Source organism: Ochlerotatus camptorhynchus, unplaced genomic scaffold (assembly GCF_037179485.1).
Source record: "Ochlerotatus camptorhynchus isolate MF236.1 unplaced genomic scaffold, CSIRO-AGI_Acam_v1.1 ptg000330l, whole genome shotgun sequence".
NCBI classification, from domain to species: Eukaryota; Metazoa; Arthropoda; class Insecta; order Diptera; family Culicidae; genus Ochlerotatus; species Ochlerotatus camptorhynchus.
Genome location: NW_027040818.1, coordinates 3,197,854 through 3,215,682, shown reverse-complemented (window position 1 = coordinate 3,215,682; position 17,829 = coordinate 3,197,854). Strand labels below are relative to the sequence as shown.

The 17,829-nt window shown below is 41.3% G+C and overlaps 1 protein-coding gene across 1 annotated transcript in view; it reads left to right on the top strand.

The window, feature by feature from the left end:
- Dgk (diacyl glycerol kinase 1) overlaps window positions 1–17,829 on the top strand; it is a 440,989-nt gene that overhangs the window by 338,715 nt on the left and 84,445 nt on the right. The window contains exon 6 of the mRNA XM_065230402.1: window positions 12,286–12,481. Within this exon, the coding sequence (XP_065086474.1) occupies window positions 12,286–12,481 (196 nt within the window). The remainder of the gene's footprint in view (window positions 1–12,285; window positions 12,482–17,829) is intronic.

Here is a 17,829-nt window from a genome sequence, read left to right as displayed (position 1 = left end):
CCGTCCGTCCGTTCGGTCGTAATGATTGGGATGGATTGGGTCATTTTTTTCGACCACCTCCCTCCGGCTGCCTAGTCCCCACCTCGGTCTTGCTTGTATGAAGGACCAATTTGGCGTTGCTGGTGAATATTTTGCCCTCTGTTCCAAAAATAACGTTTCCAATTTTCCAATTAGCAGCAGTGACATCCAGGACAAAGTTTGTATGAAAGTCGGATTCCAGATTCCAGCGGGATACGTTCCGAAATTAGAGTGATAGATAGAGAGTGTGAAACGAGATCGCTTATAATCTTATTATCAATCATCACTCGAGTGGATTGAGGGGATGAAGTTGAGGCTTTTGGAGGGACGACGGGATGAATGGAGAGAAATTTAGTCCAGTAATGTAATTTGTTTGAGCGTAAATTTCATTCCATCATTTCTCGAGAGTCATTTGGTGATTTGTGAGTGGACTTTTGGCAAACAGATTGTGATTGCTAGGGGCAATGGGCCAGGGAAGATTGATTAGTAACAGAGAGCCAATTCCAGGAAGAGAAGCTGTTGTGCTGGTTGAAGTGCTGGATGACGTCGGTGTCTGGCTTTCAAGGTGAATTGCTTAAATTTTACTTGTGAATCATTCCATAATGGTGGGCGGTGAGGCGGTGATATGCTCAGGATTTTGTTTGGAATTGTTGCATTACTAAATTGTTGATCAATTGAACTGCATTCGAAATCTTAAAATACCCAAAATCCGGTAGAATCCAGTGCCGATTCCCGGAGGCATGTGAACTTTTACTTCCTCCAATCAATGTGGCATACTGCCGCTGTGCCGCCATTGATAATGTGTGAAATAGAAGAAAATTAATAGCTGTTGCTGGGAATAATTTGTAGGCATCCTATTTGATCCTAGCTCTCGAGGGGGTAATTTTAACGGCTCGTGTCCGGAGCTAATTGGTATGCAAATTTCATACTTTTTTTTAGTATCGCTTATCATCCGACCAGTGTTGAAACATAATGATGGTTTGCCGAAATTGGACTTTATTATTTGTTTCTTTCTGCAGCTCGAGTTACCGTTATGTTTTTATACCCGTAACCAGCAATAAACTTTTTCTAGTGAAGAACTTTATCCTTACTCTATAGTGAGTGGTGCAATGCAGTGTATAACCACAGACAAACAGACATACGCATTGGGTCGTATGAATAAAAAGCAGTAAGTATTAGTTTCCTACAATTAGAGTAGTAAATACTATATAGGAGAATTTACGTATTCTCGGCAACCTAAGCAGCGACCTTCTTTCTATAGCCTTTTTCTCTATGGAACGCACACATATGCAGTATTGGTTTGTTTACAATCTTTTGCTGCCAGCTGCTCTAACAATTTCAGTCGAAAGAATTGTCAAAAACTGTTTTGAAACGCTTTTACAAAGCTCCAATCTTCTATAGTGAGAGCGAGTATTGTCGGCAACCAGTTTTTCTTCGGCAACCGTTCCATTTGAACTACATGTTAATCTGCTGTTCTATTATCGGCAACTCGAAATCAGCTACAATTTGTAGTGCGTGTGTTTCATTTCAAGAAAACCCTGCTAGATTGCTTTTTCTCAGTGGTAAAAATATAGTCAAATTGAAGCTGAAAGCATAAAGAATCGTTTGCATGCATTCAGCGAAGTGTTTTCGTAAGAAAATCCAGTGAAAATAGTGTTTCAATTTGGGTTGCCGAAAATAGTCTGTCATGCCGAAGCCGTCATTTCCCCTATTCATAGTCTGGCGGATAGAAATATATATTCATAGTCTGGCGGATAGAATCTTGGGAACCAATTGAGCTGTCAAATAGCGGAACCAATCGGGCAAATCATGACTAACAACAGAAAAGAGCACATCAGCTATTGCGAACAAAACTTCGGAAACTCTTCTCTCGTGACTCAAGGCTCGCCTACGCAAACTAACACCATCTTTGGGTTTTTTGGGAGGATAGTTTCCCCTATCCGATGATGCCGGTAATTTGTGTTCGATTGGCGAGGAAAGGATAATCAACGTTTTGTTTATAAAAGTTGATAGTACCTTTTCAATTTTTGGTCTTGGTTCCGCTATTTGATAGATCGAAATTCTATCCGCCAGACTATGAATATAGCGACTATAGTAAATACTGCATACGAACCATTTTGGTATGAATAAAATGACATTACTTTACCGCATGATTCGAAGATGCTTCACAATTCTAGAATTTGGTATTTTGGTGTAAATGAAAGTAGTAGAGCAGTTCCACGTCAAGTGACGAGTCGATTTTATATTTCCCTCTCCGAGTTTCATGAAACTTCGTATAATTGTGCACTATGGGCATTGAACCAAGTTTGTGCCGAAATTCGGCCATTTTGACTTACGCATTTTTTTTTTTTTTTTTCAAAATGGCGTTGTTCGCGCGTGAACCGTTATTTCGCACACTGGCTAAAAAACTCGCGATTACAATATACACATACAACGCGATTACAACATACCTACAAATACCTACAAAAGTGATAAAACAAATTCCCAAATCGATCCTGGATATTGATAAGTGCTGTTGAAAGGAGTATGTTTTGCGAGAGAGTGATAGGAAGTGCAATGAGGTTTTGGCTAGTGTTGGCTTGTTTTGTGGCTAAGTGTGTATGCGAGTTGGCAGAGGTAGTAGTGTTGGTAGTTTGTGTCTGTTGGTTCGGTTTTGATTTGGATTGTGATTGTTGCTCCTGTCGGGATTGCGTTGAAGGTATTGACTGCGAGTGTGGAACGGAGGATCATGTTGCTCTACTATGCAACATGGAATGGTGCTTCTGGTGGCAATGGCGACATACTCCTAGATCGCAGGTCCTCACTAAATGGCCAGGATTGAGGTAATTCAACAACAGCTTTCCTTTCATGACGGCTTCATTACTCTCAGCAACCTTCATTCACAGAAACTTCGCACAATGAAACGCAGAATTCCATGTCTCGTTGCAGAAGGGACATCTTCCAACTGATTTTACGGTAGTGTGGTAGACTGCTGACTTCGATGATCGTTGATCTTCGTGATTGGATTTCGCTGGAGCTACTGACTGGAGAGTTATTATGAGTCTCCCAAATCCTCACTACATACCATGTGCGCCACTCCACTTCGTTGTGTTTTCGCCAATTTTCTCCAGCATTTGAAGTCAGTCATTCCACAGCTAAAAGTGCGTCGATGTGAGCCTTCACTATTAGCATTTTGTTCTCGTAGCGTTTTAGCAACGTATCCCACGCTACACTGTAGTTAGCGGCGGAAACTGAACTTTTCTCCTGTACAGCGTCACCAGACAAAGATGATCGCAGATAGCTGAATCTAGCCATCTTCATCAGCTGGGTGTTGGAGTCGATGAGGCTACGAAAACTATCACGGAAGGGGACCCATTCTTGAGTTTGGCCTACGGGAAGCTAGTTACTGATGAGCTATTTTCTGTCTGTCGTTGTGACGCAGATTTGCAGTTCTGTGCGAGTCGTCAATCAATTCGGACGCGTTTTTCATAAGCTCCCGCCCCGCGCGCGATAAATAAAATAAATTAATATTGTTTTTGTTTTACTTTATTGACCAAGCGTAATTTTTGCTAACGTCATGAGCTGCGAAATTTGTGCCTTCGACGCCTCTGCCGATTCGATAATGTGGACTTGTGCGGGATGTCCACGTGTGTTCCATGCTGCTTGCATCGGTGTTACAGTGCAGTCACAGACGCGGGGTTCAATGCGGAAAAAAGAGAGGAAACCGATCACTTCATACATACTATCATGTTGCGAGGCTTGCCAAAAGTATGTTGAAGCAAATTTGGACTTCCACCGGCTGTCGGAGGAACAGAAAAACCTCACAGAGCAACTGCATGCCAACACGCAGGTGATTCATCAGTTCACACTGCATCAGAGTAAACCCAGTATAGTCAATGAAGCTTTTGAGGGGCTCGAGGTTCTGCGAACCAGTATAAAAAATGAGCTAGCTGCAATACACAAAAACAGCAGTTTAGCTGGCAGTGTAGTTACCATAAAAAACCACGTCACGTCTGTATTCGACTCTGCAATACAGGCAACCAATGACAGAATTTCAAAGTCGTTGGATTCTGTGACGTCTGAGCTAGCCGGTGATCTGCGTAATATAAACGCAGAAATATGTCAGCTCAATCAGCTGGCAATTTATGCAGCCGCTACGTCAACAATGACTACTAACCCGATTCTAGAGCTCAATGTTCTTGATGAGCTGAAGTCATTGTCAGCTCATATAATGACGTCGCAGAACCCCGCGCCTTCGCCCGAGCCTTCCGATCCATACACCAGTTTGGAAGACGAAATAAACAACAACGACGGATGGCGTCTTCTAGGCACCAGAAAGGTATGGAGGGTAGACTGGTCTCAATACGATGAGCGAAAAAATCGTCGTATTAACCAGCAAAAAATAGCCGACAAGGGGAAAAAACGGAGGAAGCTAAATAAATCCAGAAATAATACCAACAACAACGATAGAAACAACAACAACAGTAATTACTCACACAATCATCGACATCATAACAACAGCAATAACTACAACAATAATGGCAACAGCCCCCAACGCAGTTTCAAGAATAACACCACCGCTCGTAACAACTTTTCGAGCGACTGGAGAATCTACCAACTTCCATCCGATCGTGAGCTACTTGCGGCAGCGAAGCATCGTTTGACACAAGCGACGATCAACTACAGACCTACAATACGATTCCAACGAGGTGATATTTTAAACCCTTGTCAAGCGAACGGATCCACGTTTGCTGCATCGACTATCCACCGACCAATACAGTTCCAGAGAAGTGAGACTCTCAATCCATATCCAACTGATGGTGACTTACCACGGCCTACGCCTGGCTCGCAGCCCAACTGGATGCCTACTAGATCTTCATGTGAGGCGAGCTGTGTTCAACATACGTGTTTTCGTCCAACTTGACGCACTATTCAAAGGCAGACCATGACGAGCCGGATGCGGCTGGTAATGAATCCATAGTTTTAAATATTTTTTTTTACGAAACTGACACACTCCATAGAGGAAGAAAATAACGAAAATCACGACACCTTGCAGAACGAAACAAATTCGGAACATGGATCAGGGGTAAATAACTTTGATAATAGTTTTATGAATGACAGGTTACCATCAACTTCTACACCTATTCTTCAAACTACTACAGAAATTTTGGTATATTGCCAAAATGTTAACCGCATGAGAAGCGCCGGCAAAATGAATGAAATTAACAAAAATATATTAAGCTCTACTTACTCTGTCATAATGGCTAATGAAACAAGTTGGGATGATAGTGTGAGAAGTGAAGAACTTTTTGGTAACAATTATAACGTTTATAGAGACGACCACAATTTTCAATGGTCTGGAAAAAAATCGGGAGGTGGAGTATTAATAGCGATTTCAACCCAATTGAATTCTGAAATCATTATGGCTAATTAATTTAAAGAATTCGAACATGTATGGGTAAAAGCGCAAGAAGCAGACGAAACACATGTCTTTGCTTCGGTATACTTTCCTCCAAGCAATGCTCATAAGAACACGTATGATAAGTTTTTTGGAAAAGCGGATGAAATTTTGTCTAGTTTACCCCCTGAAGTAAAGGGTGATACGGTCAAAATTTGGTCAAGGGAAAACGCGTGTAAATCGGTGAAATCGTTTATTTAAAAAATCAAATTAAATTTCTTTTTCAAGTTCAATTAGTATAAAATTCAGGAAAAATATTCAGTTAGGCTTCCGCTTTTCCAAATCCGAATTGCCGGGCCTTACGCTTGACCCCTGCCATCAGATTTTGTACAGCCACCTTGTCCACCTTCTTCGCCGCAGAAAGCCAGTTTGCCTTGAACTGCTGCTCGCCCTTAGTAGTTTTTTTTGGTCTTCTTTAGGTTCCGCTTGACAATAGCCCAGTATTTCTCAATTGGGCGGAGCTCTGGCGTGTTGGGAGGGTTCTTGTCCTTGGGAACCACCTGCACGTTGTTGGCGGCGTACCACTCCATGGCCTTTTTACCGTAATGGCAAGATGCCAAATCCGGCCAAAACAGTACGGAACAACCGTGTTTCTTCAGGAAAGGCAGCAGACGTTTATTCAAACACTCTTTCACGTAAATTTCTTGGTTGACAGTCCCGGAAGCTATGAAAATGCTGCTTTTCAAGCCACAGGTACAGATGGCTTGCCAAATCAGATATTTCTTTGCGAACTTTGACAGTTTCATGTGCTTGAAAACATCAGCTACCTTTCCCCTTCCTTTTGCCGTATAAAACTCCTGTCCCGGAAGCTGCTTGTAGTCGGCTATGACGTAGGTTTCGTCGTCCATTACCACGCAGTCAAACTTCGTCAGCATCGTCGTGTACAGCCTCCGGGATCGCGCTTTGGCCGTCGTATTTTGTTTATCATCGCGATTTGGAGTCACTACCTTCTTGTAAGTCGATAGTCCGGCTCGTTTTTTGGCTCGATGCACGGTTGTAGACGATACACCCAGCTTATTTGCGGCATCTCGGAGAGAGAGGTTAGGGTTTCGCTTGAAACTACCGGCAACTCTCTTTGTCGTCTCAGCGGCTTCCGGTTTTCGATTTCCCCCCGATCCAGACTTCCTGGCTGTCGACAAACGTTCCCCAAACACTTTAATTACATTTGTAACGGTTGATTTGGCAACTTTTAGCGATTTTGCCAACTTTGCGTGCGAGTAGCTCGGATTTTCGCGATGCGCGAGCAAAATTTTGATACGCTGCTCTTCTTGCTTGGACGGCATTTTGACAACTGAAGAGTGAATTCCAAAATCAAAATAGGAGCAACATTCTACACACACACACCTTCAAAATGAGGGGTGTTCAGGTTTTTTAAATGCAAAATTGAAAGAAATACGTCAAGTTGATATTGACCAAATTTTGACCGTATCACCCTTTAAAAGTACATATGTATGGGGACTTTAACCAACGCAATGTTGAGTTTATTTCTGATATGGACAATGAAAGCAACTTACTTCCCATCGTTGGGGAAAATGAAACACTCCATTGCAAATTAAGGACTTATTCAAATTAACCATGTGAAAAATCAACAAAATTGATACTTATGAAGATTTCTGTGTAACTGAATCGTTAAGTCCCATATGGAGAAAAGGAATGTTTCACACAGCAATAGAATGTTCCTTATTCACATAAATGAAAGAACCAACGACTGCGAATTTGATGAAATCTTTGATTACAATTCAGCAAATTATGATAACATTAGAAATAGATTGAACATTGTCGATTGGCAAGCAATATTAAGAACTGCAGGAAATGTTGAATGTGCAGTTGACGTATTCTACAATGTGTTGTTTGAAATAATACTCGAAGAAGTGCCAACAAAAAGAAGAAGACGTCAGAGTCATGCAAAACATCCGGTTTGGTACAACAGGGAACTGAAAAATTTAAAAAAAATCGAAAGCAAAAAGCTCACAAATTTAATAAAAATAAAATATTGGCCTTCACTACTATTAAAGATTTGCGATCAGTTTAATTTGGCCGTGAATATGGCATTTAAGGAGTATAATTTAAAAACTGAACTTGAAATAAAATGTTGTCCTAGGAACTTCTTCAATTATGTGAAAACCCAATTAAAATCTGATGAGAACTCGGATGATATATGCAATTTGTTTGTAAATTTCTTCCAAGAAATCTATACTACGTTTTCAGAAGAGGACTGTGACCGTGAATATTTTGAATCTTATCCAGAATTTTCAAGTGACATCAGCGTAAGTCAAATCAAGGTTCATGATATCTTAAAGGGTTTAAACAATTTAGATGCATCTAAAAGTCCTGGCCCAGACGGTGTTCCGCCAGTTTTTATGAAAACTTTAGCAACTGAACTTACTGCTTCATTATTTTGAATTTTCAATATGTCACTGGAATCTGAAAACTTCCCTAAAATATGGAAAAACTCGTTTTTAGTGCCTATCTTTAAATCAGGCAAAAAATCTGATATACGTTATTATCGTGGTATAGCCATTATCTCTTGCATTCCGAAACTTTTCGAGGCGATTATAAATGAAAAACTCTTCAAATTAAAAACAGAATAACTACTATGCAACATGGTTTCTTTAAAGGCCGTTCAACAACTAAGAATTTGCTACAATTAAATATAAAAAAAATGTAACTCAATTACCATTAGTAGAAAACGAATCCTACCTGATATAACAATCACTTTAGGAAACCAGATCGTAGAAAAGTGTGATAGAGTCAGGGATCTAGGTGTTATTTTGGACTCAAAACTTACTTTCACAGGTCATTATAACACAATTATTAACAGAGCTAACAACATGCTTGGTTTCATAAAACGTTTCTGTTATAACTTTCACGATCCGTATACGACTTAAACATTGTACATTGCTTATTTAAGGTCGATATTAGAATATTGCAGCATAGTTTGGTCTCCTTTTTCAATCACACACGAAGAAAGAATAGAGTCCGTTCAAAAGCAGTTTCTATTGTATGCACTCCGCAAGTTAGGTTGGACTGTATTTCCTCTGCCATCTTACACAGCTCGGTGTATGCTCATAAATATCCAAACATTAAAAGAGCGTCGTGAATTTGCTATGATTTCATTCGTAAACGATATCGTATCACATGGCATTGATTCAATAGAACTATTGTCATCCTTAAATTTATATACACCATCTAGGCATTTACGAAATAGAAATATATTTGCTACAAATCGTCATCGTACGCATTATGCCAAATTTGGATCCTTGAACCAAATGATGGACACATTGTAACCAGTTGGTTACAATCCGTGGATTTTCGTTTGTATGAGTTGTTGTTGTTTGGAAAATTCACGTAATATCAAAGACAGAAGGCAACACACAGCAGCGAGAGGGTTAGTACCGCTGCAAAAACACTCGAACGATACTAAAGGGAGGAAAATCGTAGTCTTAAGCTAAAAATGGAGAATGATCGGCAAAAGGCATGCGAGTGGCCATCTTCTAAAAGAAAAAAACCTTCTAATTGGCAGAAGTAATCAGGCGTCCGTGTAGACCGGTATCGTAAAGTGCAGTGCCATTTAGTGTACCCCCCCCCCCCCTTCTGGGGTTTCTGGGATGTTGGACTGCCTCCGTTCAGGTAATTTACTTTTTATTATCCTGTCGGAAAATTTCCCTGAATTATAACAATTCTCAAGACCTCGTACCGTAAATAAAACGGTCTTACACGGCTCGGCTCGGAAGTCAAGATGGCTTCGGAGCCTAATAGTAAATGATCCTCGATCGTCCGTCAGGGACGATTCCCTCAGACCGGTGGCCTTAATTGTCAAGGAGGGTCCCGTCTCGGCTCGACCAAGGTGGCCATGCCACGGTCAGCCAATTTTGTCAACGACGGAAGACGCCTGCCAGCCAAACGAGCCAGCAACGCCTGCTGAGCCGTATGTGGCTGATGAACGCCACCAGATCCGCCATTCTCCCAAAGCTGCAACAACACTGTCTGCAGCCCGCGCCGCAAGTTTCCGACCACACGGTAGTGCAGGAGCAGACGTGTGGGCCAACGCCAGCGTCGCGACGCCGTAGGAGATCCTGCTGCAGCAGTGAGTGCTAAATTTTGAACCCTCGCATACACGCCACATATATGTGAAAACCCACACCCACACGCCACAGAAAAGGGCAAATAAATGTTTTAGAAAATGTGAATATTCCTGTGTTTCATACTTTGTCCGCGTAGCCCCTCCGAATACCCAGTAACATGCCGGCCCTGCGACACAGTTCAGGGGTCTCATGCTACTGAGTTAGTTACCCGGGAGTGTCTGGTCATGCCATAGTCACAACATATAATAAGCACTGCGATAACATTGACTTTACAATGACAAAAACCAAATTAAAGCAATATTTTAATTTCTCGCATAACGTCAGCTAGAAGTAACTTTTCTTTTAACTTGTTCTCATGACATATTATAAAAAAAATATAAATAAAGTCAAAATTGTAAAAATAGCACTTAAGACCACAATTTTAAAACGGTCGACACTGATTGACGACAAATATATAAATAAGTTGTCGAACATTAGCTTCGGAAAACACAATTCACGATTCTTAATATAGATTTTTTTTGTAGCTACAATTTCTGATCCATCATTTCGAGAAGATCTGCTTTCATGGCACATTAGTGATCTTCGAAATCGCTGACAGCCTTCTTATTGCTCGATCTGGTGATCGTCCGTCTTTATCTCTGAATCACCGCTTAGGTCGATTTCTTCCAGTAGAAGCTCGATTTTACTCCGGCCCTCGAAATACTCCTTGTAAACTGCTTCTAGAACTTGAAGGCGAACTCCAGCTTTGCTTTCGTCTTTCAATGGTGGATAATGGTTCTGGACAAACCACTCGATTGCTTCCAAGGAGTTCAACAGCTGCCGTTCACGCTTCGTCAATGGACGCATATCAGCTACCATTTTGGCGTACAACCGTTTATCGTCAACTGCGGTTGAAGGTCATTCGGAAGGCTGATCCCAATTGGTCAGATTATGGTTTGTAATGTACTGCACTGTGCGGCGAATCCGGCTACAAATACCGAGCAAGTAAACAACCCAACCAAAGCCTGCAACAACAAACAGTGGCCAGAACCCGGGCCCGTAAGCTGTATGACCAGATGCTGACGAAACTTGATGGATGTGTCTTGATCGACGATGAAACCTATGCGAAAGCCGGTTCCAGGCAGATTCTAGTTTGTTTTCGCGGATCTTCTTATCTTGATAATTCATAGTCTCGAAATCTTAAAAACTTTCTCAAATCTGGATCTTGTTTTATTTCTGTTTCTAGGTTTATGATAATAATTTGTTTCGGTACTCTTCTCTTGTCTCGGTAATTTCTCTAGTATTCCAATATTTTTTTTTTCATTTGCTCTAGGAACTGTCTACACACTCTCCTTAGAATCCTCCCAAAAATTCTCTTGACCGTTTTCCAAGTACTCTCCCAAAACTTCAATGGAATTGATTCTTGAATTACATTTGATTTCTGCTCAGGAATTCTTTGAAATGTTCCTCAAAATTCTCATGGAACTCTCACCTTCTACGTTTCTTGTTTTTGAAACTTGTAGCATAAATAGCTATTTTAGAAGGAATCAGAGGAGTTATTAGCCTCTCCCTGCCACCTTTGACTCCCACACTCCACTATCCAAGTTCACAAGTGGCGGTGAAGGCATTTGAAGATATTTTTTCGATCTGGTTGAGGACTTTTCTTAAACCTGCTGGCATCTCTCAACCAGTGCCAAGAAAAATAGTAATAGATCGTTACATGGAATCCCTCCACATCACATTTTCAATGGCACTTATCACGCCATCTACATAGAAGTCATACAGATTTGAAAATTAAACGCGGTGGTGCTTGCTTCTCTGCAACAAGCATTTAGATTTATTTTGAGCTTCGTGGTTAAAATAGACCGCCAAATGAGGGCATGCGAAAATGCGATGTGGTAATGCAAATTGTATGGAAAAGGGATTCCGTCAATCGTGTTCTTAAATGTGTGTTCGGAGAACAACAAGTGAGTTCTAGGTCTGTTTATCTGTGGTATAGCCTTATTCCCGTTTGTTGTGAACGGTGAACGGAATTTCCGCACGCTAGGAAGAACCACGGTAGAGTTTACCTCATCGTCTTTCGTGATGGAATACCGCATTCACCTGATTTTGTCCGTTGTCCGTCATATTCGTAGAACTCGGATCGGGAGCAAAACGACGGGCAGAAAAGTTACGCTCTGTAGATAATTGTAGCATGAAAACATTGCAGTCGGTAGCAATTTAAAAGTTTGCGCCACAAACTGATTTCAACATTGTTTGAAGCCGTCAGGTCAATTTGAAGGGAAACAGAAAAGGGGCTTATCATTTTGAAAGCAGACATATTTAGTACGATACCTTGTCGGTATAACATTCGAAAAAAAATCTAAATAATAAATGAACAAATCTGATGAAAACGCCCAAACAGCTAATTCCTGTAATTTATCTACAACCTAATAAGTTTCCGCAAAATTAGGTCAGACAGTAACAAATTTCCCAAAGCCAACAAAGCAAATGATACCTCATGGAAATCACGGAACTTCCGTCCCTCGCTCTTCAAGGCGAGACCAACATCACACTCTACGCATTCCCCTTTCTCCTGATGGAACAAACTGCTTCCCATCGCCGGGTTGTTTATCTAAATCACCAGTTGATTTATGGGATATTGAGTCGAGTGGTGTTCTGCGTACGTGAGCCCGCCCTTTTTCCCTGCCTTCCATCCTCGCAGGACACTTATCACATTTTTTACTCAACCATCACCCATTTTCTTTTCCACTCTTTTTTTTCCAGGATGTCGATTACGAGGGTTTTCGCAAATTTTTGGACGCATTCCTAGACTGCGAAACGCCGGAGGAGCTTACGAGGCATCTGTTCATATCATTCCTGAAGCCGGCCCTGTATCAGCACAGCCATGGCAAGGCGCTCAGTCAGATGGCGGCGATCAGCAGTAATGCCGCCTGTGCCCCGGTGACGTCACACAACCGAGGTAATTGTGCGGGATCAGAGAGAATTTGGAATTCCAAACAATGCTGTTACTATTGCAGGTAGGGGAAATGACGGCATCGGCACTTCTTTACCTTTACCTTTGAGTGCTGATTCTTTGCATGAAGGTGCATTATATTCTAGAGCATCGGTTTGAAAAAAAAATTAACATTCTAAGACTTCATTTATCCCCTTGACGATAGTAGGTAAAGAAGTGACGAAGCCGTCATTTGCGATGGCGTTACCATGGTGCCGGGGTAAACAAGTTATTCAAGAACACTTTGCTTGGTACATTGGTTCGATTATAAAGGTTGAACACGAAAAAATCCCGACACATTAAAAACGCTGCCATAGAGTTCTCCAGATGAACAAAAGTGTGCGTGAGACCGCGCGCTCTACCCAAGTAACCAAAAGTTCTGCATTCCACGATTAAATTCACTTCCAAGTTTCAAATAAAGTTCCAACCGAACCTTCAAGTTCCATAAAGTTCTAATAAAGTTCCGAATGAATTTCAAGTTCATTCCGACAGTACTTTCAAGCCACGTGAAGCAATCCGCACAAGTCTTTATTAGTAACAAAATTTAATGTACGTAAATATGCAATGATCAGTGGCCCGAATAAATCATAATTCTTATATTTATGCAGTACATCAACATTCTATCCAAAGATAAAAAAAAATAATTAAAAGGTAATTTTCTGGATTCGAACCCCTGCGGGCAAACACCAAATTAAAATTCATCAAGGTGTTGTGTTTCGTATTCAAGTCAGTCAGCTGGCACTGAAAACTCTAACAGCTCACTTTATTATATCTCAGATGACACAGCGGTTCGTGCTGGGGCTCTCACGCAGAAGGACTGGGTTTAATTCTTAAAACAGCTCCAATTCTACTACTAATGCTGATAAATCAATACACATTAATACCTGCCTTTAGAAAAAAAAAAACTTTCATAAAAATGCGAATTAAATATAGAATGGCTTGCCGTGATATCGACTTGCTTATTTACGACTTTCTTATAACTGTTGATGTATGTGTTTAATGTTTAGTCAACCTTTACGTTTAAGTTTTAAATTAGTTCAAAATGCTTTCCCTTGTTCTCCCCCCAAATGATCAATAAATGTAAGCCCTAATCTCAAGTAAGCCGTGAGTAATCGGCCCTCGTTCTACTAACATTAGTTATAAGAAATGATATTCACTCTGTAAAAATCACCAGCATGTAAACACAATCATGTAAAAAATATTTGGCTCCGCAAAGCTAACGCATTTGAGCCTTGAAAAATAAATGGATTATAAAAAAATTGTACACAATCATGTAAACACAATCATGTAAAAAATATTCGGCTCCGCAAAGCTAACGCATTTGAGCCTTGAAAAATAAATGGATTATAAAAAATTGAATTGGTTATAGAGGACAAAAACCTTTTTTAATTTATGTTCTAAAGGGTGATACGGTCAAAATTTGGTCAAGGGAAAACGCGTGTAAATCGGTGAAATCGTTTATTTAAAAAATCAAATTAAATTTCTTTTTCAAGTTCAATTAGTATAAAATTCAGGAAAAATATTCAGTTAGGCTTCCGCTTTTCCAAATCCGAATTGCCGGGCCTTACGCTTGACCCCTGCCATCAGATTTTGTACAGCCACCTTGTCCACCTTCTTCGCCGCAGAAAGCCAGTTTGCCTTGAACTGCTGCTCGCCCTTAGCAGTTTTTTGGTCTTCTTTAGGTTCCGCTTGACAATAGCCCAGTATTTCTCAATTGGGCGGAGCTCTGGCGTGTTGGGAGGGTTCTTGTCCTTGGGAACCACCTGCACGTTGTTGGCGGCGTACCACTCCATGGCCTTTTTACCGTAATGGCAAGATGCCAAATCCGGCCAAAACAGTACGGAACAACCGTGTTTCTTCAGGAAAGGCAGCAGACGTTTATTCAAACACTCTTTCACGTAAATTTCTTGGTTGACAGTCCCGGAAGCTATGAAAATGCTGCTTTTCAAGCCACAGGTACAGATGGCTTGCCAAACCAGATATTTCTTTGCTAACTTTGACAGTTTCATGTGCTTGAAAACATCTGCTACCTTTCCCCTTCCTTTTGCCGTATAAAACTCCTGTCCCGGAAGCTGCTTGTAGTCGGCTTTGACGTAGGTTTCGTCGTCCATTACCACGCAGTCAAACTTCGTCAGCATCGTCGTGTACAGCCTCCGGGATCGCGCTTTGGCCGTCGTATTTTGTTTATCATCGCGATTTGGAGTCACTACCTTCTTGTAAGTCGATAGTCCGGCTCGTTTTTTGGCTCGATGCACGGTTGTAGACGATACACCCAGCTTATTTGCGGCTTCTCGGAGAGAGAGGTTAGGGTTTCGCTTGAAACTACCGGCAACTCTCTTTGTCGTCTCAGCGGCTTCCGGTTTTCGATTTCCCCCCGATCCAGACTTCCTGGCTGTCAACAAACGTTCCCCAAACACTTTAATTACATTTGTAACGGTTGATTTGGCAACTTTTAGCGATTTTGCCAACTTTGCGTGCGAGTAGCTCGGATTTTCGCGATGCGCGAGCAAAATTTTGATACGCTGCTCTTCTTGCTTGGACGGCATTTTGACAACTGAAGAGTGAATTCCAAAATCAAAATAGGAGCAACATTCTACACACACACACCTTCAAAATGAGGGGTGTTCAGGTTTTTTAAATGCAAAATTGAAAGAAATACGTCAAGTTGATATTGACCAAATTTTGACCGTATCACCCTTTAAAAGGTCCGTTCAAGTTCCGCCAGAAGCTGCTTAGAATGCTCTTCAATTATGATACCGGAACTTTCAAGTTCTTATAACGATTTAAAAATGAGGCTGCTTAGAATTCTACAGACCACCACCAACCAAGCTGCTTAAGCCACAAATTACTTTTTATCAGAACTTTTGGTTACTTGGGTACTCATTTTTATACATGGATGTTGGATTTTAGTGTTCGTGAGATTGCGCTTGGAGATATCTATTTAGGCATTTTTTTGGTTAAATTTTTCAAAATTTCAATGAATCAAGCTTCGAGCAATGGCCTATGGCAAGAAGGAAGGCTGAAACAATGGTCTTACAATAAGCATAAAGGCTGACTAAAAATAAATTGGTACACCCCTCACGCGCCGCTAGCACACCTCTAGTGTTAGGAATCGAACATCTTTGACAGTGGTTTGTTTACACTTCTAACCAACTGGTGCAAGTTTGATCAAAGTAGTCGATCGCGTTCAGAAATAACGTCAAATGGAACTCGAAAGAAGAAATAAATATTGTGGAAAATCCGGTGTGGTCCGGTTCCAAGCTGGCTAAAGTGCTGAAAATGCCGAGAACAACAGTTTGTCGAGTGATCAAAACCTACAAAGAAACCCTGAGTGTGGAAAGGAATCAGCGGACCTACGAAAAAACTGGAACCAGGGATAATCAGCTGCGCAGCAAGGTGTTGAGGTGCGTTAAAGCCAACCCCGGTCTTTTGATCCGAGATGTGGCCAAAAGGTACAACGTCAACTTTCAAACGGTGCGGGACATCCTTACCAGGGAAGGATACAAGTCGTACAAAGCCAGTAAACATCCGAACCGGCACATGAAGCAGAATTCCGTGACCAAAAAGCATGCAAGGCTCTTGTTCGATCGTGTTTTGACGAAACACAAGGGCTGCACTTTGATCGATTACAAAACATACGTCAAACTCGATTTTAAGCAGCTTCCTGGTCAAAAGTTTTACGTTACGACTGGACGTGGGGATGTGCGGGGAAGATTCAAGTTCGTGTTTGCCGACAAGTTCGCGAAGAAGGCCATGATTTGGCAAGCGATTTGCAGTTGTGGCCTGAAAACGGAACCACTTGTCACATCCTCGACGATGACATCCCAAGTTTACATCGAAGAATGCCTGAAAAAGCCGTCATCCACAACCGCAAGCATAGGGACAAAGTCATCTTTTGGCCCGATTTGGTCAGCTGCCACTACTCCAAGGTGATTCTGGAGTGGTATGCTGCCAACAAGATCGATTTTGTCCCCAAGCTAATGAATCCTCCGAATTGCCTGGAATTTCGACCAAACGAAAAATACTGGGCAATTTCAAAGCAGCTACTTCGACGAAGCGGCGAAGCAGTCAAGGACATCTAGCAAATGCGAGCCAAATGGAAGAAATGCGCTGATTCCGTGTCCGTTTCCACTGTGCGGGCGCTAATGGGCTCCATCAAGAGGAAGGTTCGAGATTTCGTTTGAACTGGAAAAATGTAACCATCTAATGCTGAAACTTTGAAGTTTTATTAAAAGTACTGTAAAACAACCATTAATGGACTTTTTAAACTTATTGAATCACGAATTACAGGTCTTTTTGTGCGTACTAATTTACTTTTAGTCAGCCTTTAATACCTACTGGTACAGTCTTTAATACCTCAATGTACAGCTGTTACATTGAACTATTAAAAATAAATTGCAATTTTAAACCCCAACAACATTTTCGTGTGCGGATTTTCTCGTTTTCAACCTTTACAGAAATTAGTATAAGGTCAAAATTAGATTATAACTTGGAAAAATACTGGAAGGATTTTCCTCCACACTGAACTGACGAATTGAACGGAGAGTGAGCATTAGGGTTGGTCACGTTTTATGGCGGATAACAACCGCCTGTTCCCCACTGCTCTTTCGATTTGTATTAAAGTTCCCAACAACTGTTCCAAATTTGAATGAAATGTACGATTAAGATTTGCAGGATAATTTTAAAGTTTGTATGGGAAAATGTATGGGAAACGGAGCAAAGCTGTTCATTAGCACGTCATAAATTCAAAAATGGCTAAATGTTGACCAAATGTAAGACTTAGATTGGGAAAACTAAGATGTGATCGCCAGACCAATCCGCATCGGAATAACCCATCAATTCAGGATGATCCGCTGAAATGCAGCTTCCAATCAACAGTACGACGCAGATATCTGACAACACGTTTTGCGGCCGCCCAGTCGGTCTCTGTTGGCTGAGATACTTTCCGTGCAAGAATCGATGTAGCTACAGGGCTACAGCTATGTCAGGTCACGCATTCACAGAGACGTACAATAACGCTTCCACCAAGCTTCTATAGTTGACATTATCCATTAATGGTTGATTCTGCGAATCACCTCGAGCATAGGCTTCATCCATTGGTATGCGAGAGCATTTCGCTTCACCCAATCCAAACTGTTCAGCAACGCGTTGGATGTACCCTGATAGGCAGAGACTGTAATTTCCGTTGACACGTTCAATCTCCAGACCGAGGAAATATGTTAACTTCCGTTGTTTCAAAATGCTTGCTGATTCCTTCATGTACACATTCGAGCTCTTCTTTATCGTCGCAACCAATAACCACATCATCAACGTAG